Genomic DNA, 25,539 nt, shown 5'->3' with positions numbered 1-25,539 from the left:
GACATAAGTTAGTTTACGCACCAATAGCACCGATGCCATTCCTGGATCTTGACCGGAATTTTACACCGGAAGTTCACATGTAATCGCGCTTTGTTAAAAGCATTTTGATTGGTCAACATTCTTCATTTATCCAATCAACTTTCTTCTTACATCGCTATATTTCTTCCATCTTGCTTTCGTGTACAAAGTGCAGTTTCGTCTCTACGTTTGTACGAAAAGAAAGAGGCTGTAGGAAAGGTAATTCTCACGTCCATTCAATTTGAACCACACCAGGAAATACTGAAATTATATGGAGACTATGTTCGATGTTTTTTTGACGAAGGGATCATGCTAAAAGTGATACACTCCATTGAACTTGCCAGAAAACGTAATATGGTTCACATTGCAGTTGTCATTCAGTGATTCACTGGTCAAATAAATGACTACATACTTTACAATACACATATGCTGTTGTCATACACATATGTTTAATTGTATCATAAAAAAATAAATGCAACAATTATCAACTAAATTATGGAGTAATGCAGATGAGTTCGAAAGTAGTTATGCAATTGTACAGTTGATGTACAACATGTAATGCAGTAACGTAACGTTAACGTGATAAAGGTTATTAACGTTACATTACAGATGTTCAGTTGATCTGTATTGTTTTAATTCTTTGCAAAAAAAAAAACTGATAGCGATCTTAATTAAACAAATAAGATGACAAATATTGCATTAAAATGTGTATTATAAAACAATACTGCTGGTTTTAAATTTGTGTAAAAGATACCAAGGGTTCAGGCTAGTGTGTAGATGTTCATAACATTACTAAAACATGTATGGAATCTTAATGAATTAATCCTTTTCTCTTTTCAGGTTATTTCAGAGATGTTTCTGTGGGACTGGTTTGCAGGAATTTTAAATTATCTAGGTGATTATTATTAAATATCCCACCTCATTGCTGATCCATACTCACTTGAAGGTTAAAATGAAACCAAAATGTATTTTAATTTGTTTTATGATCACATAGTATTGGCCCCTCCAGGCTCCAATCATGTCATGTGGCCGCATGTCAAAGTCATAAGTATTGTGAGGTATTTCTGTTGGAATACAGTGTTCAGTTGATCAAATCAGGTGACTTTCATCACCACATGACTTTATTTAGGGCACATGTACATTTGAAACAAAATGGTAGCATATTCAATGCTTTTGTCATCCTACATACTGAAGGCCATCCATGATCAAGAGAAAAATAATCTGACCAATCAGTCCTGCAGAGATTTCCATTGATGTACTTATAAAGAATTGAATTATTAAAAAACACTTTGGTTGACCATGCGTTGTATTGAAATTGAGCATTACTCTCCCTGTAAACTTCAAAGGAAAATCTCTAAAGGCCTGTGGTTGGTAGTTTAACTTTGAGATAGACCAGGGGTGGATATAATAAAATGTCACGTGTAAGTTACAGCATCAAATGGAGCCATTACCTATCTTGGAAACAAAATCAAAAGTTTTCTTTACATGTATTTACATAGGTACTAGTTAATGTGGTAGAATCTTATCTTGTGGCTTTGTAATATTCTTTAAATAATTTGATATGCCACTCGCCTAAAAGCTTATTGCATATCAATTAAGATGGAAGTGTATAACTACCAGTTGTAATTGTTGATGAGTTATAAAAGTTTTACTGGGTAGTTGTTTTTAGAAAAGTTGTAAATTCAGTTTTATGAAGAACATATTTAATTAGCATATAAAATAAAAGTGCTCCAGTTCTTTGTCACCAGCATGTCCTCTGAAAATTCTGATGTCAATATATATTTATATGTACATGTAGTTATATCATAGTTACTGCTTTATCGCCAACGTAGCTCTGCTAATTGTCTCTTTGACCTAGGTCAATGTCTATTGGCATATCAATGTATAATAAAATTGTCGTAGTTACATAAAGATGAAGTTGAACAGTAATTACAATTCACAATGTGTATATGGTTACATGTAAGGACTGACAAGAAAGTCCGGGAAACTGCTGTTTCTTGGTCTGGATAATGCTGGGAAAACCACGCTATTAAGTGTGCTCAAAGAAGGTCATTTAATTCAGCCAGTCCCTACTCTCCATCCCAGTGAGTATAGTGTGTTACAGTACGGCATCATGGCTCGGTGCATGGAGAGCTTGTGTTACAATGTACAATGTCACGAGTAGACAGGTCAGAATATATGTACAGAAATGTCAGTTAAAAAAACTTTGATCGCCACTCTGTCACTGTGCATGCATGTACGTACAGTGTATTTGAAACTTTGAATTTGTTTTTGTATGATTGACTTATCCCAAGTTTCTGTGTTTGTGCAAATTGACTGAATTTTCAGCATCAGAAAGAACATATTGTAACACATATATATATCTTACGAAAGTAAATTCCTTAAAAAATGTTGATGGTAACTCCTGACATTGTACAGTACATGTTTTGTTCTCCAATGTTGCAAAAACAGCATGTTGTTGCTGTGTTTCACAGTTAGTTCACAGTTGCCAAATATATACATATATAGTACATAAAACTGCATGGTCTTTTGTCATTGTAGGTTTATATAAAAAGTCTGGTAAGCTTGTGTTCCTGGGACTCGATAATGCTGGAAAGACTACATTACTACACATGCTCAAAGATGACCGAATGGCCCAGCACGTTCCCACATTGCACCCAAGTAAGCATGGCAGTGTCTTCATTAAATCAGTGATGTCAAGGAAAGAAATCATTGTTATTGATCATGATCACTAATAGCTGGATTGATATAAAACAGCCTTTCATAACAGATACTATAGTTTGAATTCTTCAAACGGTTAAAAATCAAAATTTTGAATTCCTCTCCAGATTGCAGAGTTGTCTTCATTTTCAAAAAATTCTGTTTCGGTGTCCAAATTAAAACTCAAAAATGCAAAATGCTTCTCTTAAACTCTTGCATGAGCTGCAAGTGTAAATAGTGTTACTAAAAAGAATGTTACTAATAATGAAATACATAAAGGTTGCTTTGAAGGAGTTTTTTGGATAATGTTAAGCCACCTAACATACCGGTATATTACAAGCCCACAATCATAGGGCTGCTAAGTTGTCAGGTACTATGGCAGCAAGATAAACTTACCGGGTATATAATGAAATAAAATTACTGCTAAGGCTCATGGATAATGTACCCATTTACTGCAGAATTAAGATACAAAGTTGCCAGTTTGAATCCATGTGATCAATTATTAAATGCAGTTCCCAGGTAAACGTGCCATCATATAACCATGCAGGTAAATACCGTAATGGTTCCCTAACAGTAAAAATGACACCTACAAATCATATAATATATATATAATATGTTTATAAAGACAAGTCAACCCAATCATTAGATAATCCATATGTTACTATTTTAGATTGACTAAAACTGTTGTCATATGAAATATAAAACTCTAATAAATTAAAACAATAAATAGAAATGCATGGCATGGACTAGTGTAAGGTTCTTCTATCCATTCAGATGCTGACTGTGCCCAGAAATATGTATTGATTTATAGAGTTACTTGTAGATTTGAAGTGTGAAATTTTGGCAACAGGCATATGCATGTGACTTTGAATATTATTATAAGCAGCAGATTGGAAAAAAAATATGTATCATATGTATTGCAGTAATATCAGCTTTTTACTTTCGAACAATGATGAACATATGCATTCAAAAAAGTGTATACAAAACTAATTAACTAACAAGTTATGAATATTATCGTTTTAAAGAATCTGTGTTATTGTGAATATTTCATATCCTGCATGCACATTGAGTGATTTAAACTTGTGATTTATCAGAATCCATAATTGGATTGTATATTAATTGTCTTGTATCCTATTTTATTGTGATTAACATAAAATTGTAAAGTTGTCTGTATTTTATGCCTCGAACTTCACGTTTTAAACTATATTTATAATTTATGTACTTCTTGTTACAACCTACAGATGAAGCTTAGTACTGATGTATAGTATATATAATGACAATGAAACACCTGTTGCATGTATTTACGTCATTAGCATACACAGGTGTATACCTGTAATAATATTGTTTAAGGATTCAATAGAGCGTTGTACCTGTGTGGCTGGCTTTTCGGCAGACAATTTGAATTTCCTTTAATATTTGATACATGCAGGATAATTCCAGTCCTTATTTCTATTCGTTTAAATTAAAATTTTAATGTAGATATATCTATGCAAACAATCAATATATCACAAAGAAATATTAAAAGCTCAATGTATCAAATAATCAATATATCATGAGTTATCTAAAGTATCTTGAGATTAGGAGCAGCAGTGCAAAATAATTGCATTATAAAATATATATCAACATATGGACTATTGATTTGATGATAATCTCAGTATAATGCCATATGTGGAGGGTTGGATACGGAACTCGATACCGATATTAGTATCGTTACTCGTTTAAAAAAAATACCAGTACATACCTGTTTTGAAAAGTATCAATACCTGGTACTCTTATCAGTACTTTGAAAAAATAAACACATGATTTTCTAAGGAAATCCACTTGAAAAAAAAGTGACTAAATGAAGGAGACGGGCAGTGTTTGTAAGAAAATGATCTTCAAAAGTCTTGCAGTTCTGTTTTGTAATGTAAACTGCATTGTTTGCATAATATAACTTTTGTATTTTCTTATATAATTACAATGTAAAAGCAAATGCAATATATATGTAGTATGTTAGAAAACCAGTGTATTTCTTCAAAAGTATCAGTATCGGTATAGTTAAAATGCCAGTATCGTTTCATTAATAGTGGTGTCCAACCCTACATATGTGGTTTAAAAACATGTTTTGATACAACTGAATATTTACTAAAATATTTAAATATCGTTTTGTGTTTACAGTGTACTAAAGAAATTAATGTAATTTTTAAATTTGACACTTAGCATTTTCTTTGTATATATTATTTCAGCATCAGAAGAATTGTCCATGGGTGGTATGAGGTTCACGACCTTTGACCTTGGTGGCCATCAGCAAGGTAATACATTCAACAATTTACTAAATATCAAAACTCTTAACCAACCTACATTACATGTAGCTAGCATCTATCATTGTAATTGATGTAACCTTCCAACCAAAGCAACACTTTTTATCAACTCAAGATATTTAGGAATTTACGTACAGCTACAAACAATGTAGAACTGCCCTAAACTCCTTTGAAATATTCATCATTTTACAAAAAGGTTGCTGTAAATTTAACAAAACTTCTTATATGTAGAATCTTAGAAAAATAGGTGTCAGAGTGCCAGCATAGCTATATGTCTTATTTTAAAAAAGAATGAAAATTGGAATTTAGATAAATTCAGAACTAATTATGTCATTTAATCTCTAGGATTCAATTTATTATTTAGAATCAATTTGACATAACAACTACTTATTTGATGTGGTAATTTTCTAGCCTGAAGTGGACTGGAATGAGTTTAGATAAGAATATGATTGTTGTTTTTTTTAGCTCGACGTGTTTGGAAAGACTACTTCCCTGCCGTAGATGGTATTGTTTTCCTTGTAGATGTGTGTGACAAAGAAAGATTTGCAGAAGCCAAAGCAGAATTAGATGTAAGTGTGGAAACGAGATTGAAAATTTGTATCGTGTTTGGAGACCCGATAAAAATTTCTGTCATTGATCTTGTTTTAGGACATGGGTTTCTGTACACATTCATATTATATTTTCAATCAAATGGCAGGCATATAGACTTCAAAATTCTCCTTAAAAGTTCATGTACTTATAAATAAATGCTAAATCACTTTTGGGCAGGTATTGAGATGAGAAATTTGGAATGAGGTAAAGCTGAACCTTGATTTAAAAAAACAACCATCAACTATATATGAAGTGAATATTAAAGATGCTCCACCGCTGACAAATGGTATTTTTTCACTATCAAAAACCGGAGCAGACGATTTAGTATTTTTCTTCAGTTACAAAAGTTACTTACTTTAGACCATTACCAGCATTAAAAAGTTTGAGCTTCTAATTTTACTTCAAATTAAAAATATCAAAGATAATTAATTGCATCCCTAAAAAAATCCGTGCCACTATATCCTATATGGAATGAAGTACTGATTGCGCATGCACCAAAGGCGAAGTAAATTATTTTATATTATTTTTTGTGTTAATTATACATATATATACACGATTAAACACCAATTATTGTTCAAATGATGAATATCATTTATGCTCTGTCGGTGGTGGAGCATCTTTAAATATAGATATTATGAAATATTATATATTTTAAGTATGTATTTGTTTTTACAGAGTTTATTAACAGATGAACAGGTAGCTCACGCCCCTGTACTCGTCCTTGGAAACAAGATCGACAAAGCTGGTGCCGCCAGTGAGGATGAAATCAGACACTGGTTTGGTCTTCATGGACAGACTACAGGCAAGGTAGGTAATTTTAACTGTAGGACAAGACCGTAATGTGACATGTCTCTTGGCTATCTGATATCAACTTTTGATATCAATTTTCTGATTTTGAACTATGCTGCCCTCCAAAAGTTCTGTTACATATATTAATTTGCTAACAATTTATCTCTTAAGAAACTCTTGAAAAAAGAAAAAAAAAACCCAGTTAAATAAATAAGTAGATAAATTGATTAATAATATATACTGATGCTTGTATTAAAAAGATTTACATTGTACAGATTTCTGAACTATATGTATATATATTTGTAAAACTGCATGTGTAACACAACTTTTGGAGGGCAGTGTACAATGTAAGGTCAATGAAGTGAAATTAGCTGAAATATATACATAGTGAGGATATAAATTTTGCTCAATTAATAAGAGGCCCTGATATATGGTGTACTGTATTGATGTTATAATGTGTGAGATGACACTTCTTTATAAAAAAATGTTTAATACATGTTCTGTAAAAGTGTTGCTAATGATTTTACATTACATGGGGTACAGTACTAGTTACAAGAAAAGATTTATCTTTAAAGTGCATTGTCAATGTATTTATTTTTACACAGGGTACAGTCGCAAGAAAAGAACTTCCTGGCCGTCCGATGGAGCTGTTTATGTGTTCAGTACTGAAGCGACAGGGATACGGCGAGGGATTCAGGTGGCTGGCACAGTATATCAATTAAGACAGACAGACTCTAGGACAGAATGTTTTTAGTTTTATTGTTTTTGGATGGATATAAGAATGACAAGAAACCAACTTCTGCATGTATTTGTGATGGTCGGAATGGTAGTTACCTGGACTATACGACGAGGACCCCAACAGTTGTATGTGTATGATATAGGTAGAGGTTTGGTGTGAGGTGTGTATGAATGTTGTACCAATGTGATGAATGAACAGACATATTCTCATTTTTTCTTGTGGCTATTTCCAGAATATTTCAAACCTATGGCAATTGTTTATCTTTTTTTAACCTACCGGGTTTTACTTTTAATTTTCCGATACTTTTGTTGGAATCTGCCTGTTGTAATACATAACTTTATTTTCATATCATAATGTTTAATACTTTTTCACGTACTTGTTAACACCTTTAAAAGATATATTGTTACAGAATTTGGAAGATCACATTTCTGTTCATACTAACTAAAATTGGAAAACAAAGAGAAAATTGTGAAAAGGCTTGTTCCTGGAAAATTAAAAAAGATATGCGAACTAAACGTCAACAATTGTTTTCTAAGATACTGGAGTAGTTGACATTTCATCTCCAGTATAAAACTTAATATCAATGTCATCTTGGGATTATAATTTTCCATGAATTTCTGTCATCAGTGAAAATATTCAAATATAATTTCACTTATTTAGTAAGACAGAAATCAAATAAGCCACTATTTGATATTAAAGCGTAATTAAGCATATTTATTAACTCATGGACTGTATGATGTTACTTCCAAAAATCTTGATTGCTTTAATGTTTCAAATAAAATGTTGCAAATACGAATTATGTATTTAACAAAACGTATTTAACCAGCTTATATGTAGATCATTTATAGAGTTTACTGAAATACTTCATCATATCTGTTATCAAATTCACCAGGCTTGGGAGAAACATCGATATGGTATTAACATCACTAATATGTTGTGGTTTATGTAATTGAGCTTTGTGAAGCATTGTCAATATTACATGAATATTCAAAGAAAAGAATTGCTGAGATATTTCATTTAACTCTGTATAATGTAATGGTATTGGTGGAATTAAAGAAAGTATAATTTCTTTCTGTACAATAAACAGACCCTCAAACAAGACAACCATATAGGGATTCTATACCCTAATTATCTCCCCTGAGGATTTTTTGAATGTATTTAGTCAACTTTGGTGATACATTCACCGTTATCAATTATTAGGTTTAACAATTTATCATATTTTACTTAATTTGTGTTTAATTTGTATTCAAAGTAAGTAAAGATTTCATTGGAAATGTTATTGGTTGATAATTGAATCATGTGTCATTTGAATATTGTTTATTAGTATTCAATATAATATTTTTGGTATTTGATTCAAGTTCAATTGAAATACAAACACTCATTAATGATTCCTATAAAAAAGGAAAGACGACTCATAGAATAAGATCTGCACCAAAATGTAACTAAAGACATATTAAGTATAAGTTTATCATGAATTCTTACAAAAATGATAAATAACGACAATTAAGTTCTAATAAATTTTAAATTTTATCTGAAGATTGAAAAGGATACAGAATGATCACATTTGGGTGGAACAATACCAGCGACGTGGGTAGAACATATCTAAAAATGGAAATTATGTTTTGTTAATGTTCAAATCAATAACATGCATGGCCCTGTACAATATCGCTGGTATAATTTGGTTTATGCTGTTGGTTGACAGTCCTTCCCATTGTCACCAATCGTCAGATTTAACCAACATTTACAAACACAGTATAGCCGTAACAGATTATATCATCACTGTGTTGCCTATTTTTTCGGAATGACAACGTAAATAAAGTAATTTGTAATAAACAAGACACTTGTGGTTTTTTTCTTACATATACATAGAGTACTCTCCCTTCGTTCAGGATAAACTATTTTCAAAGCAGAAGATATACAAATCGTGTGGTTGAAAAATCTTGAAGCAGATCTAGAAGAGGCAAATCAAGTCAGGCTCGAGACACATTTTCCAACTTTTACAGATCACAATAACACTAACTGCTTTGATCATGGTTGTTCCTTGGAAAAGTTTACCAGATACATAGCGGTGGAATAGGTTACCAGATACATAACGGTGGAATAGGTTACCGATACATACGTGGAATTTACGATCTAAGTTACAGATACCATAAACACGGTGGAATAGTACCAGGTGGAATATGTTACCAGTGAATACCAGATACATAACGGTGGAATAGGTTACCAGATACATAACGGTGGAATATGTTACCAGATACATAACGGTGGAATATGTTACCAGATACATAACGGTGGAATATGTTACCAAATACATAACGGTGGAATATGTTACCAAATACATAACGGTGGAATATGTTACCAGATACGTACATAACGGTGGAATATGTTACCAAATACATAACGGTGGAATATGTTACCAGATACATAACAGTGGAATATGTTACCAGATACATAACGGTGGAATATGTTACCAGATACATAACGGTGGAATATGTTACCAGATACATAACGGTGGAATATGTTACCAGATACAAACGGTGGAATATGTTACCAAAATAACGGATATACGTGAAAGACATAATCGTGGGAATATGTTACCAATATACATAACGGTGGAATATGTTACCAATACATAACGTGGAATATGTTGTATACGTAATACGTGAATATGTTACCAATACATAACAGTGAATATGTACAACATAACGGTGGAATATGTTACCAGATACATAACGGTGGAATATGTTACCAGATACATAACGGTGGAATATGTTACCAGATACATAACGGTGGAATATGTTACCAGATACATAACGGTGGAATATGTTACCAGATACATAACGGTGGAATATGTTACCAGATACATAACGGTGGAATATGTTACCAGATACATAACGGTGGAATATGTTACCAGATACATAACGGTGGAATATGTTACCAGATACATAACGGTGGAATATGTTACCAGATACATAACGGTGGAATATGTTACCAGATACATAACGAATATGTTACCAGATACATAACGGTGGAATATGTTACCAGATACATAACGGTGGAATATGTTACCAGATACAGATACATAACGGTGGAATATGTTACCAGATACATAACGGTGGAATATGTTACCAGATACATAACAGTGGAATATGTTACCAGATACATAACGGTGGAATATGTTACCAGATACATAACGGTGGAATATGTTACCAGATACATAACGATGGAATATGTTACCAAATACATAACAGTGGAATATGTTACCAGATACATAACGGTGGAATATGTTACCAAATACATAACGGTGGAATATGCTTCCAAATACATAGCAGTGGAATATGTTACCAGATACGTACATAACGGTGGAATATGTTACCAAATACATAACGGTGGAATATGTTACCAAATACATAACAGTGGAATATGTTACCAGATACATAACGGTGGAATATGTTACCAGATTCATAACGGTGGAATATGTTACCAGATACATAACGGTGGAATATGTTACCAGATACATAACGGTGGAATATGTTACCAGATACATAACGGTGGAATATGTTACCAAATACATAACGGTGGAATATGTTACCAGATACATAACGGTGGAATATGTTACCAGATACATAACGGTGGAATATGTTACCAGATAGTACATACATAACGGTGGAATATGTTACCAGATACATAACGGTGGAATATGTTACCAGATACATAACAGTGGAATATGTTACCAGATACCAGACATAACGGTGGAATATGTTACCAGATACATACGTGGAATATGTTACCAATACATAACCAGGTGGAATATGATATTACAGATACTGAAACACATAAAGGGAATATGTACCAGATACATAACGGTGGAATATGTTACCAGATACATAACGGTGGAATATGTTACCAGATACATAACGGTGGAATATGTTACCAGATACATAACGGTGGAATATGTTACCAGATACATAACGGTGGAATATGTTATCAGATACATAACGGTGGAATATGTTATCAGATACATAACGGTGGAATATGTTATCAGATACATAACGGTGGAATATGTTACCAGATACATAACAGTGGAATATGTTATCAGATAAATAACGGTGGAATATGTTATCAGATACATAACGGCGGAATATGTTATCAGATACATAACGGTGGAATATGTTACCAGATACATAACGGTGGAATATGTTACCAGATACATAACAGTGGAATATGTTACCAGATACATAACAGTGGAATATGTTACCAGATACATAACGGTGGAATATGTTACCAGATACGTACATAACGATGGAATATGTTATCAGATACGTAACAGTGGAATATGTTACCAGATACATAACGGTGGAATATGTCACCAGATACATAACGGTGGAATAGGTTACCAGATACATAACGGTGGAATAGGTTACCAGATACATAACAGTGGTATATGTTACCAGATAGAACTTACATAAGGCGTAAAACTTAAGTTTTGACTAAAGTCTGCAATTTTGTTTCGAAAAATCTGATTTCTGTTTTAATTCAATAACAGAAATATTCTACAGAGACCATATGTGACCCTTGATGCTATGAGACGTATATTTCATATCTTACAAAATTAAATTATTATTTCATATTCAGTATACTTTTTGCAGACATCAACTTACCAAGCCTATAAGTTAAGGTTATATAAGTATATGTACGTTTGACATACAAAAGAATGTGAAAACGAAATTACATGGAGGTGTATGTGTTTTCCATAAGATAAAGCCCACCTCCTCACTTTGAGCGTTATGGATAGCTTACCTGCTGTGATCATTTCCCAGTACAATTCACTGAAAAACGACTGAAAGCTGATATTTCTTCTTACCAACATAATGATAAAGACTGCATGTAATTAAACAGAAAAGCACGTGAGATATTTCAACATAAAAAAACGCTAAAAGGATAATAAAAATACCCTACCACAGCTATAATATATGTTAAATCGCCTTCACAGAACATTTCTTTCTGTTCTCTACGAAAATGAGATTCTCTTAGTAATCTTAAAATATTGTTTAAAGTTGCATGCCAGTTAAATCGAATATGCAGGAGCTGTAGTGCTCTTTGTTGACCTTATTCCCGAAGCTTAATCATACACTAGAAGATATCAAATCAGAGATACCTCAGATACTTACAGATGGAACTTAAAGGTATGACTAACCAAGACACACAGCAAATAGTATACAATGTCATGTATAAACGCACTGCCTTTCTTTCGATCGTTCTGCTGATCGCCACGTTCCTTTAAAGTAACCGTGAACAAAATACAAGTGACGATTTGTTTGTGGTTTTGGTTGAAAGCCCTTCCCTCCCATTCTGATTGGTCGTTTACTTGGAGTCAGTGAAGGTGTCCGACAGCAAGAGAGCCACGTTTATACACAAAATTAATATTTAAAAAAAAATACACAATCAGACAAACTTAAATACCTCAAAATCAGTAAGGTTTCAGTAAGCCTGCAGTTTCACGCCATAACTTAAAAGTACTTAATCATCGATAATGAGAAAGGTTCAAGCAAGCAATGAGTGGATGTTTACATACAATACCATCAATGTTAAATACATCTGATATTCTTTTTCTTGATCTTCACCTCAATAACGCGAAGTTTTTCGGGGTGAAAGACAAAAATTATGGTTTGATAATTTTCGTCATTCTGGTGGGTGACGAAATGGTACAAATCAGCCATCGATGTATTCGGCTTATGAGACACTAAAATTAGTAAACCGTTGAGTAAAATTTATACACGTTACTTTACATATTATCACAATATACTGACCCTGTTGTTGGCATAATTTGTATATAGCTAGCTATGTTGACCACCTAAGATTCACATAAATATATAATATCACAGTTAAGTACAAGGTAAAAGAGATACAGAAGTAAGATTGTCTTTATCGGTTTTAATAGGTGCAAATGGATAAACAAACATATCACAGTCAGACGCAGAGTTTATACCATTATAACTAATATCGAGTATGGTACATCTATATATACTTGTAATACCCCGGGACAATATCCTACAATAATTCTACATACATCGGGTTTCGGTGTATGTAAATTTAAATGTATAATAATATTCTACGATTTCAAGGCTAAATCGCACATAACTTTCTACATATATACGATATCAACTATCAAATCATACACACAATAATTTGAAATGACTCCAAAGCGAACCAGCCACTATGCAACGTTTGCTAATTTGATTACATTTGGCCATCGGTGCAAAAAATGTAACTATCTAAATACACGTGTAATAGCTACATTTGTGTGTGTCTATGCAGTTGAAGTTCGTGTCACCGATTTACTTTATCAAGTATACAAATATAACATCAACTGATAGAGGGGCTACGCTTACGGATGATACCAATAAAAACAATAAGGCATTTTTATACTCAGGTTTTATATAATATTACAGTAGATTTTATACTGTTCACGCTATGTGTTATTTGTGATTTATGTCACTTCATCAACTGACGTAATTAAGCGAGAAAATGCAAAAGAAAAAACATATGTATATACAGACACTACCTAGCAATGACCCCCTAATTGGCCTCTTAAAAGTTCGCTTTATTGAGGTGAAGATCAAGAAATAGAATATCAGTTGTATTCAACATTGATGATATTGTATGTAGCCATCAACTCATCGTTTGCATGATCCTTTCTCATTATCGATGATGCAGTTTTTTTTCTATGGCATGAAATTGTAACCTTACTGTAATTAATCTTACTGATTTTGACGTACTCAAATTTTCGCGCATTTTGAAATCAGTGTAATGAAAATTACTGTATTCACATTACCCTATTTACACTTTATATCTAGAAAATATAATAGATGCAAAAGTTTATACAAAAACGCGAAAGAAAATATAAAAAAATACCTAAAAACACAAAAAAGCACTGAAATATTAGGTGTATACTTACATCATTATTAAAAGCTTTATTTTTCTTCTTATTTTTATTTATTGTAATAAGGGATCCATATAAGTTTATTTTATGTATGTGAGTAGCAATAATTTAACGACAATTTTTTAAACAACCCGGTCAGTATACAATTTTAATAAACATATATTACTACATGTAAGACACCCCTATTTACATAGATAACGACAGTCCATGTCTGGACCCGATATGGCGGAAGGACACATTTTCGGGAGTAAATGTCGATCACTAGACGAATCTTTATCTAACATGTGATCTACACGCAACTATTGTCTATATCGTCAGTCTGATAACATAACGGTCTAAATGTCCTGTTATTCAATGTAAACAAATGTCACTTTCTGTGAAGATGTACACAGGTTTTAGCTGGATAGCTCCAACAGTAATGGTAAGTCTATGATGATTTAAACTTAGTGTCTAAATTATTTAAATGTGAATGAGGAATTTTGTAAACTTACTTTCTGATAAACGTATGATATTTTCTTTCGATGTTGAGAACATTATAATATTCATGTGTGTTATGCCATGTTAATGATGCTGATTGAACATATACTTTTTTGTTTTCGTTTTAAAACTCATAACATAGAGAACTCCATTAGCATGCCACAATTGAAATTCTGATATAGTAAATATAAAAGAAATTGATACGAATTTAAAAGTTATATTCTAGATACGAATTTACTGATTTTATGAATGAATCACTTCAAAATCAAATTAAAAATACGATAATTTGGCAATTCATTTTCCAAATATATACACGTAATTTAGCCAGTGTTGACAATAGCAATCGGCACTGTACGTTTCTCCATCAATTGAAGATTCATGTATACCTTATGTATAATTACGTTAAGTTTGTTTTCATGTTTTTCGCCTTTTAAAAACATAATTTAAAGACTTTTTTTATTGAGAGAAACTTTGCCTTACCGACTAGCCAATTTGGCTTTTTATTCTCGTTTCATATTTAATAAAATAAATGTAATGCCAGGAAATGCAAACATAAAGTTGCCTAATAATGCCTATAAAATAATCTGCTAAAAATGACATTCAAGACACATTAATCTAATACCAATTCTTCAATGTCTTTACATACCTCATTAATGTTCATTTATTTTATATGAATGCATGCATATTTTCTAACGTTTCAGTGCTAATTCCGTTTATTCTTTCTTCGTATCTACTTGCATTCTGTCTCGTCAGCGGTCTATGTTTATCTAGTCAGTTCTTTATATATTGTATTATTATCGGCTCTTTTGGTGTTAAATGTAGTTCAACTAATTTCGTCACAATTATAAGAATCATCTTTAGGTATTAGTCTGTGTATTCTGCATGTCTATGTCTATATATCACATCTTAGGTGTACATGAACACAAATAAGTTAACAAAAAGTGTTAGATTTTGCTGTAGACTCGTAAATTGTTATGTAGCTTGTAAATTGTGACAAAATATGCGAAAAATATACTCTGCAGAAAAGAAGTCCACTGGGTTCAGAACTTATTTCTGTCATAAGATAGCACGCCGTCATACCGTTATGCTTACCAGTGTCTATAGCAGGTTAACTTCAAGTACACCTAAGAAATCATACAAAATATCCAAACAGGGCTAATACCTTAGTTATCTTTGTTAGTTTTCCACGTTAGTGAAAATATCATATTGAAGACAAATCGATGACATGGTGGAAAAAAGGAAACATATGCAAATGAAAATTTGAACCGTGAAATACATAATTTTTCAACATAACGATATACATCCATATGTGATCCTAATACTTTTCGAACTTGGTTCATTATACACGTTACTATATAATTTCTACAGGATGATGTCTTTTCTGCGTGGTGAAGTACTCACAAATCGAAATGAAAGTCGAAGATTGTAAGTAGTTGACATTTTTACACTAAAAGTAACGAAATGTTACTGGTACTAATATGTTCCTTGTGATGACCTCAAGGCCATATAACCATTATCTTGAGTCCATGTTTTGTCCTGGTTAACGAAGACAGAGGGAAAGCTTTTTGGTCAACATTATAAAATAATAATATATTTTGAAAATATTCCGATTGTCTTTCCACAATGAGGTCATATATGTGGGTTTGTGTAGTTCCGATGTCAACACTCAGTTTTTATTTGAGGTTGTAGCTTTATTACGTTTAATCAATATTTGCAAGACGGTAGCAGAGAAGCATTTGTCTTCCGGAGCACATGGTCGATAATTTTTATTCTGTTAATAATATCTATTGTATACAAAACGAATTGTGTAATTTACATTTTATGCACGTTTTTGTGTTCTATAGGGAAATGACGTTATCTTATCCTATTGTTAAATACTACAGGGAAATGACGTTATCTGATCACTGTGTTCTTTATTCTACAGGGAAATGGCGTTATCTGATCCTCGTGTTCGACTGCTCTATGACGTTTGGATGTTATTTCAACATTGATATCATTAGTGCCGTTCAGGCGGATATACAGGGCCAGGACGTGAGTACATCCTCTTCTCATCATTGTCATTATCATCCTCGTCGTCGTCATCGTCTTTAGATGTCATCATTATGGCCTTATCTATATATTTATAATGCTTACATTAATAGAATTTATCATGAGTATGCTATAATAGATACAGTGGAACTCGGTTAATACGAACTCGAAGGGACCGAGATAAAACTTCGAGTTATCCGAGTGTTCGAATTAAGCGAGTTCTTATGTCCACTGACTATCTCTTTACTCTTTTGGTATATATAGACTAGTTTCATGTCGTAAAACGATGCGAAAAAGAGAGATGTCAAAATCACCGATTGTAGTTGCAAAATTATAACAAGAAAATCTAGATATATATTTTGAAAAGCCGGTCTACGGCAGATTTATGAAAAAGAAATCGGCATTTTCGGCGATCTCGTTGTTCAAAAAATCTCATTTCGAGTTATACGAACGTTTTATGTATGATTTTTATCATTCCGACCCAAAATTTACTTCGTGTTATCCGAGTTCTTCGAATTTTCCGAATTCGAATTATCCGAGTTATTAACAAATATAAAGAGGAAATTCGGCCGGGACCGTCAAAGTACTTCGTATTAAGCCGGGTTGTCGAATTACCCGAGTTCGTATCAACCAAGTTTCACATAAATACTTTAAGTTCTTGTAATCTTGTATTAAAAAGTATATATTAATTATTTGTAAAATTGGTTTTCTTTTTAACTCCAGACTGGGCCTTGTATGAATATTTCTAGCAATGCGACCTGTTGTGATGGGTGTATGGGGCTAGGCCCCTACCGATATAACCAGTTGTACACAGCTTATTCTTGGATGTACGTATAATGTAACTATAGAACATATCCCATCAACATAACCGAAACAACAATTTGCATCTTAAATAATTTTCTGACAAAAATTATACTTTATACATAAATGTGCACTGGAGGTTTTTTTTTATTTTACGGGATATTTGCTGGAGAAAGTAACTATTTTCGATGTCAAAATGATTTCCGTGAATTTAGATAAAAATTGAAAAAAGTAGAATGAGGTATAACATTTATGACTTATTAATCTTAGAAACTGACAATGCATAACCAATTATCCATGCGAGTTAGAGCACCAATGGGATATTTCGATGGTGTCTCCCTGCGAAATGTTATTCAGTGCCAACCTTGACTTGATATTAATTTTGTCTTATAAGATAAATGATGATTGCTGAGTGAACTTTCTGTTGTAAACAGGAATGCACTGTTTGCCTTACCGGGAGGATACATGATTGACAGGATCGGGAATAGAGGTAAAAATCAGCGGTAATTAAATTATTGTATATACTGTATATAACTGATCATGAGGTTTACAAAATATATAGTATATAGCTTGTCAAAATCGACCCTGTATATTCTGGTATGGCATTTTCCGTCTTGATTTATTGTAATTATTTGTAGTGTTAAAACCTTTATAAACCTAAACCAACATTTACTGGTCAAAAATGCCGGTCCCGCGGGTGACATGAATTTTAGACAAGGTGCACTGTAATTACACGCGATCGACCAATCCCATGTGAGCGAGCGATCAGTTGATATAACAACAGATACCATGCTCTTGATAACAATTAGTATACTTTAACCGTAGAATATGAAAAAAACTTTTTTGAACTGATAATGAAAATAGGCATATAACAAAGTGCAATATGATAGCGAAATGCTGCATATAAAATAATATCTATATCGCAGTCATAGAAAAAAATAGAAGTTGTATGTTTTGTTGTTTTTTTTTCATACGGAATCAGTCAGGATTAACGCTAGCGTAAATTAGTATACTTTGGCGTCAGAAAAATTTGGCGTTTTGTGCCAAAATGGGGTGTGGTTAAATTTTTGTTTGTACAATTTGGTGTTTCCATGTGCCTTATGTACCTTGTACACTTGTACAGATTTTCACACATTTCATTTGACTAAAAAAAGTCGTATCTTTCAAGATTATATACGCAAAATAAACTGGAGATAGAATTACAATACCTAAATATACAATAAAAATAACAAAAATTAAATTTCAGATTTGATATTGAAACGAATGGTTGATATTTTTTCTCAGTATCTGCGATTATCGTGACATCGATGGCAACTATTGGTTCAGTGTTGTTTGCTGTTTCTTCCATGGAGGGAATTAGAGGATCGACCGCCATGTTCCCTTTGATGATATGTGGCCGTTTGTTAATCGGTGCAGGAAGCGGATCGTCACTAAGTAGGTTAACTAGGCACCTGTCATCCTCGTTAGTCCAGGGGCTACCGTTACTGGTCATGAACATTTCTATATGCCATACTTTTCTATATGTATTTTGGAGGTTTAAAATGCATCATTGGTAGAAATGTAACACAAAACGTTAATTAATGGTTCCATATAAACCACACAAATACTGCAGATATTTTACGTTCAAAAAGTGTAATAATTATGAAAAATCTATTTTTTTCTCCTTCTCTGAAAAAGTGGTACATTGTAATACCAGAATTATTTCCAATGACTTTTGTACCTGAACAGAGTCGTGCGTATTTGTGACCATCCTCGATTTCAAGGGGTTACGATCATTTACGATCTATTTACCCCTGGAACATATAGAAAAAAACTGAAGGTAGTTCATGAGAAAAACAAAATTGTCCAATCACAGGCCTACATATAATTCCTTTGAAGATTTGCAAAGTGCGACGTTTAACATCAAAGCCATACTTTGTACCACAGTTCGATTCTGTTGATATTCATGAAAGAACCAACTTAGCTGTTCATCCGATATCGCACGCAGAGTACCTACGTTTCCTGTGGTATTCCAGTGGTGTAGGTGACCGTAACCCCTGGAAATCGAGGACGGTTCATGATTTATCAGACAATGGTATTTTGGATGCATAAACTGGAGTCCTTTTTAATGATGCTTTATCTTATCTCAGGTTTAATTTATTATATTTTCAGTTGTTCAGGATCGTGTTGTTGCCTTTTGGTTCAAAGACAGAATCTCATTTGTATATGGATTTGTGATATTTGCATTACGAGTGGGGAACGTCTCAAATTATCTCGTAACCGCAAACATAGCGAAAACTTATGGAATAAGATGGGCATTTTGGACGGGTAAGTTATCTTATTAGACGTGTAGTGATTCAGACCAGTAAGTAATATACATACATAAAACCAATTCAATTTTGATTGACTAATGTCTATAATCCATAACAATTTTACAAGTCTCAATAATAATACACACATTTAACTCAAAAGATTATCTCCATGTAATAATACGCCACTCTATGTAATTAGTTGACTTTGGTATTGAGATAAGTATTTATTACTGTAGAATACAGAATAGCTATATATGTTTTTCTTTATCCCCGTTTTTCAATTGTATGGATATGACAAAATTTCACGTTAGAAGTTTTGTAAAAATAATGCTCTAAACTAACTATTGTCCTATTCCATAAGACATCTTTTAGTACGATAGCTTCTATAATGGTCAAGATGTATGCACTGTTTTACAGGAACACTAGCTTGTGTGATAGGGGTCATATCCGCTATTAGTCTAGCCGTGGTTGACTATTACGGCACAAAGCAACTCGATGATGACTGCAAAATAAATATGAAAGCTTTGCCTGTGGTGAGTTGAATATTAAAAATTATATTAAAATATTTTTTATTACCTTCTTATTTTTTTTGTAATATCTACGCGGAAAGCGTTTTCCATATAAATTCCTTTTAAATAATGTACAGTATTTCTATTTTTTGGGATTTCTGATAATTATCACAAGGACGTCGTCGATGACCTTGACCTATAATAATAATAATTTGTTGAAATAAAGGCTGATGACATGGTCTTACCTTCATTCCTGCATAAGTCCTAAAACATTTGTGGTTTAAGGAAAACCTCGTGAATAATTTCTTTGAATAGTTAATATAAACATGATATTTCGATACGTTTACAGTCTCGGAAGGACATTCGGGATTTTCCGGTGACCTACTGGATAGTTTGCCTCATGATAATGTCATATTACTCCAGTTACCTTCCCTTCGTGGGAAACGGAACGTAAGCATTTTAAAATAAGGATCCGTCTGAAGGTTTAGTACGATATTATCTCAGTTCATTTAAGGCATTAAATTGTCGATATTTGCGTAACGTGTAAAGGAAAATGACAAAAATATCTTTTAACATATTTAAGTTGATCTTTTAAATTAGTAATGATGGTATTCTGGTATATAGTACATCTATATATATGTTCCACATGTTTTAGCTGACAAGAGACAATTTAAGTTATACTTATCAATTAGGATAATATCTTTTATATTTACATATTTTTCCCCTTTAAGACCACTGTATCCTTCGATGTATTGTTATAGGAAGTATATCCAGGATAGGTATGGTTACTCTAAAACCACCTCCTCTTATTTTACTGGAGCTATATACGACACATCAGTAGTTACTTCGCCTCTCATTGGCAGTTTGTTGGTGAGTTTGTTCAACTGATATTAGTAGATTTTTGACAAAACATTTCTACAGGGCATTTTGTTAAATAAACAGTACAGTATATAAATATTATTACACAAAAAGATATACTAAGTACTTTAAAAATGCGCCACCGCCGCCAGAGCATAAATAATACTTATATCACGTTATATGATGTATATACATGTCTAATTAACACAAAAATAATTTAAAATAATTCATTTTGTCTTTGGTGCATGCGCAATCACTGCTTTATTTCGTATAGGACATAGTGCCAGGGATTTTTTTGGGATGTAATTAATTATTTTTAATATTTTTATCTTTATGTAAAATAAGAAGCTCAAATTTTTCCTTGGAGGTAATGGTGTAAAGTGAGTAACTTTCGTAGCTGACGAAAAATACTAATTCTTCTGCTGCTGTATTTATTGAGAAAATTTTTTTTGTCAGCGGTGGAGCATCTTTAAAACGGAAAATCCCGAAGATCATTTTTCGCGTACTATTCAAAAATTTTAAGTATTCATGTTTTCTTATTGTGCTTTCAATACGTTGTTTTAGGGAGCCATAGACTGCCACGGGATGGTCCTTTTTGCTGTCTGTATATTCACCTTACCTGTCTTTCCATTGCTGTCGTATTGCCCAGAACTACACCCACTAATACTTACAGTCTGGATTGGTATTTCTTACACATTCGCGGGGGTAAGTACATTTACATAACAACTAGAATTGGAATTTGATTAAACAATCGGATGAGTATTGTAAATTCGATAAAAAATCTTTCATACTTTTGTAGTTTTGTACTTTTATTATAAATACGTCGTAAAGGTGTACTTAAGCTAGAATGACTGTTTTCAGGACTTCAGAAATTTGACGTTCAACTTGGGAAACTTTGAATGTCATTCCATATATATTTATGCTTGGTCGACCCTAAAACCTTAAATGTATTGTGCATATATATTTATGTAACATTGTCAAACATTTTTTTTTATTTCTGGATCCTCCCTATCGTGTTTCCCAGGTGTGTCTATGGCCGTGTATCATGATTGTCGTACCAAAGAAAGCTATAGGCACAGCTATAGGCATTGCGACGTTTGTCCAAGGTTTGGGTATTGGATTAACGAACTTAGTCACAGGAAAGCTTCTCGGCTTTACAGAAGAGTAAGTACTACCTCATTATATACAACTAACCTAAATCAGCAGTATGTACGGTCTTTGTTGTTATTTTCTCATATAAGAAAAATTGTAACCCTTAATTATATGAAGATATCGCGTTATTTAAATTCTACGATAGCCATATTTACACCGAAGCATAGTTTTCTTTAAGGACATATCTTAGATTCATTTAAAGTTTAAAAGAAAAATAAGAATGAGTATCTTAGCTGTCTCTTGTTCTTGTTCTTTCCCTTATGCATACTAAGCACTGCTACCGCCATTGTTTTGCAGTCCCAATAGGGAATCCCTTATACATAAGTACCAGACGATGCTTTGGCTGTTGCTAGGAATGCTTCTCTTCTGTACAGCGTGTTCTATTACCCTAAACATCTTCGATCTATCAAAGGTAGGTTCTTTGAGGAGCTCACTCATTCACCCCTGCAATTTAATATTAGATTGATCTGATCTTTGATTTAGAAGATCCTAAATGTGTCTTCAGGGGTGAATGAGTTAAATGAAGACAGTTAATCAGGTTCATGCGTTAACAAAATACCATGCGTAGCACAGTTTCACCCCTGCCATTTTATAATAAACTGGTCTCAATAATATGTAAATCCATCTCCAACATCCGCATCATTCAATATTATACAACACTTAGTTAAAGAATAGTTTTTAAATTTCGTGGATTTCAAATTATTCAAAGAGGCTTAAATATAAAATCATCTTTATGAAAAGTTTCGCGATGTATTAAATTCTGAGAACTTAGGTGAATCCGCGAATCTTAAGAAATTAAATCCCCGCGAATATTAGCAACTATATATACCGTAGTTCTTTTCTTTAAACCATTCATTTCACTTTTCACCAGGTAAATAATTCCCACTAAAATTATTTTCAAATTACATCTAAATACTAGTATAAGTGTATGCGTCGTTTATTTTATCTTTCAGGGAAGATTATTAAATAGGCGACTTGCAAAGAAGAATGCCAAAGAAATGAAAACGTTCGTGGATGAGAAGTCGTCACTGATGACTGATGCCCCTAGTGTACAGAGCTACGTCTCCATAGACGCTAGTAGTAGTGATCTTATTCCAGGGATACAGTAAGGACCTAGCAGTGGATACAGACTATATACTGAACCTCTCACCACACAAATCATATATGCTTTGTGTCATGGAATTAGTACAAAGATGAAGGAATGATGTACCCCTGGAAAAACCCCTACCACATACTGTAAACATTGCATGGAATATAACTCCGTATGGAATTTTATGATAACCATAGTGTCAGAGAACTGATGAGTATATACACAACTCTCATCAAATACAGTAGTGAATTCGATGTTGATAAACTTCTAATATTCATTAAAGTCAGTGAAGGCTGTTATAACAATCATACGGTATGATACCACAACACTTGACAATAATTGCTCGACAAATGGCACGTATCAGTAAAAATGTGTGGAACGGTGAAATCAGACTCCTTTTGTGAGATTTTAGATTTAGTTTTCCCTCACTTATGCTATTTAGCAGTGATCTAGAGGAAGACATTATTTTAATTTAAACGTTTTAGTTTATTCTAACCCGAATGGACATTACACATTATTCGTGTATTTTACGTTCCATGATATTGTACTGCAAAATATATCTTTGCATGTTATATTACATTGAATAAAAGAAATGGCTAATAACTATAAAGATGAGTGTTTTAGATAAGTATATATAGGGCAATTAAGTAATTTGAAATTACAGAGGGAGTCGGCGCCATTCATAATTACATTGTATATGAACATGTTTATGGTTGGAAACAAGCTAAGACTGTAGCATTCAGACCAATGGTAACGTTCATTATATTTATTCACTTAATATGCATACATTTTGCTATTTGTTTTTGTCTTTCTTTGAAGTGTTTTAGTAGGAATTTCTTTTTCTTTGTTTGTGTCATTTGTTTATTTTAGACAGATTATTTAAGCACACATAACAACAATATTTTATGTTGGTGCAAATTTTGAAATGAAGCATATTGTTGGTAAAATTTGTATGTGTCTTTAATGCTTTTCACATAAATTAATTCATGCACGAATAAAACTATCATGCAAAAATGTTAAACAAGGAACACATGCCCGGCAAAGTCCTTTAACTAATGACCTGGAACGGCTAATTATTGTAAATCAACTTGTTTCCGTGGTGACTTTCGCGTTTTCACTTTTTTTTTCTATATTAATTCATCTTGTTACTCGCAAATTCTTATTGCCTATGCGCGACAATTTTTTAAACTACTAATCAAGTGACCAACACAGAAAAAAATAAATAGAGGTTTAATCTATTTCTGTATACAGGACGGAGCTACTGTAAGCGTTATAGATGCAATCGGATGGGTTATCAATGACATATATTGTGTACCGATAGGGAGACCACGAGCTATCATGTTAGGCAATCTAACTAGGGATAGCACGGTTGTGTGATAAGCTACGCCGTATAGGGGGTTGGGAAATAACAATAATAAAACATACAGTAGTCGATACATTTTAATAACATGTATAAGGGGATGTAAATCATTGTCATACATTGTTTGACCTTAGATACTAATATATAATGCAATTTCAATACTATTCTACACGGTAAAATAGTCAACTTCCTAGGTGATATCCATTTAAAAACAAGAACGTTCAAATAGGATATCGAGGAATAGAAGTTGAATTGAAATGCTATTCAACAAAAGTAATGTTTTAATCAATTTGAAGATAAAAACTTTTGCGAAATTACTTCAATCTTGAAAATCCACCGAGAAAGACGTTACAGTACATTTTAACTTTAATTAAATATAGTGAACAAAAGTTGACTCTGTGAAGGACTTTCATTCATTGCCACCATAATTGAAATATTAGTCATTAGTAGTCATGGGAGGGTAAATCCTTTTGCGCTGTTCATGATTGAGTGTCATTTAATCGTTAATTTCAAAGCTTGGTTACGATACCACATAAGGCAATAAATACAGCATAACATATTAATGTCCCTCCACACGAATGCAATATCATAATACCACATGTAATTATATTCACACATACTGCGTGATGATTCAGTTTGTCAAATCTAAAAACCATAAACAAATGGATAAACGAATGCGACATGTTCACGTGCCAGTTCAGGTCTGATTGATATCACTACATGGAAAAGTCAGAAAAATGTTTCAAATTTAAAATAACTATTTTTTTTCACATTTGATTGTAGCCATGGGCATCACTGACAGATCCGAGAACAAATCAGTTTTTGTTTTAGTATATGTGTGTTTTCAGTGTGTTATCCGTTTGAAAAAATAAGGTATACGAACACAGAAACCA

General features: G+C 32.8%; 3 protein-coding genes across 3 annotated transcripts in view; 2 read left to right on the top strand and 1 right to left on the bottom strand.

Annotated features, from left to right (window-relative positions):
- The window catches only part of LOC138323733 (small ribosomal subunit protein uS3m-like), a 32,174-nt gene extending 32,014 nt beyond the window's left edge, over positions 1-160 (bottom strand). Inside the window, exon 1 of the mRNA XM_069268537.1 lies at positions 22-160. Coding sequence (XP_069124638.1) covers positions 22-39 — 18 coding nt within the window. The 5' untranslated portion in view covers positions 40-160. The remainder of the gene's footprint in view (positions 1-21) is intronic.
- On the top strand, positions 145-8,973 carry LOC138323734 (small COPII coat GTPase SAR1-like). The gene is made up of 7 exons (XM_069268538.1): positions 145-237; positions 859-913; positions 2,560-2,679; positions 4,944-5,009; positions 5,484-5,587; positions 6,285-6,416; positions 7,004-8,973. Exons 2-7 carry the CDS (start codon positions 871-873, stop codon positions 7,118-7,120), a joined length of 582 nt encoding a protein of 193 aa, XP_069124639.1. The 5' UTR covers positions 145-237; positions 859-870; the 3' UTR covers positions 7,121-8,973.
- A 5,395-nt stretch (positions 8,974-14,368) lies between these two features.
- On the top strand, positions 14,369-25,526 carry LOC138323729 (lysosomal dipeptide transporter MFSD1-like). The gene is made up of 14 exons (XM_069268532.1): positions 14,369-14,501; positions 15,926-15,982; positions 16,482-16,588; positions 17,309-17,412; positions 17,821-17,876; positions 18,671-18,820; positions 19,538-19,693; positions 20,095-20,210; positions 20,536-20,636; positions 20,948-21,056; positions 21,609-21,749; positions 22,069-22,208; positions 22,494-22,608; positions 23,150-25,526. The coding sequence occupies exons 2-14, from the start codon at positions 15,967-15,969 to the stop codon at positions 23,303-23,305; spliced, it is 1,467 nt and encodes a 488-aa protein (XP_069124633.1). The 5' UTR covers positions 14,369-14,501; positions 15,926-15,966; the 3' UTR covers positions 23,306-25,526.
- Positions 25,527-25,539: the final 13 nt, after the last annotated feature.

Source organism: Argopecten irradians, chromosome 5 (genome assembly GCF_041381155.1).
Source record: "Argopecten irradians isolate NY chromosome 5, Ai_NY, whole genome shotgun sequence".
Taxonomy (NCBI): domain Eukaryota; kingdom Metazoa; phylum Mollusca; class Bivalvia; order Pectinida; family Pectinidae; genus Argopecten; species Argopecten irradians.
This window is presented reverse-complemented; position numbering and strand designations above follow the sequence as displayed.

Coding starts and splice junctions, on each gene's coding strand:
- LOC138323729 (XM_069268532.1), top strand. Junction 17,413..17,820: donor TACACAGCTTATTCTTGGAT/GTACGTATAATG, acceptor TGTTGTAAACAG/GAATGCACTGTTTGCCTTAC. Junction 20,211..20,535: donor ATATGAAAGCTTTGCCTGTG/GTGAGTTGAATA, acceptor ATACGTTTACAG/TCTCGGAAGGACATTCGGGA.
- LOC138323734 (XM_069268538.1), top strand. CDS start 871: ATGTTTCTGTGGGACTGGTTTGCAGGAATTTTAAATTATCTAG. Junction 2,680..4,943: donor CGTTCCCACATTGCACCCAA/GTAAGCATGGCA, acceptor ATATTATTTCAG/CATCAGAAGAATTGTCCATG. Junction 5,588..6,284: donor AAGCCAAAGCAGAATTAGAT/GTAAGTGTGGAA, acceptor TTGTTTTTACAG/AGTTTATTAACAGATGAACA.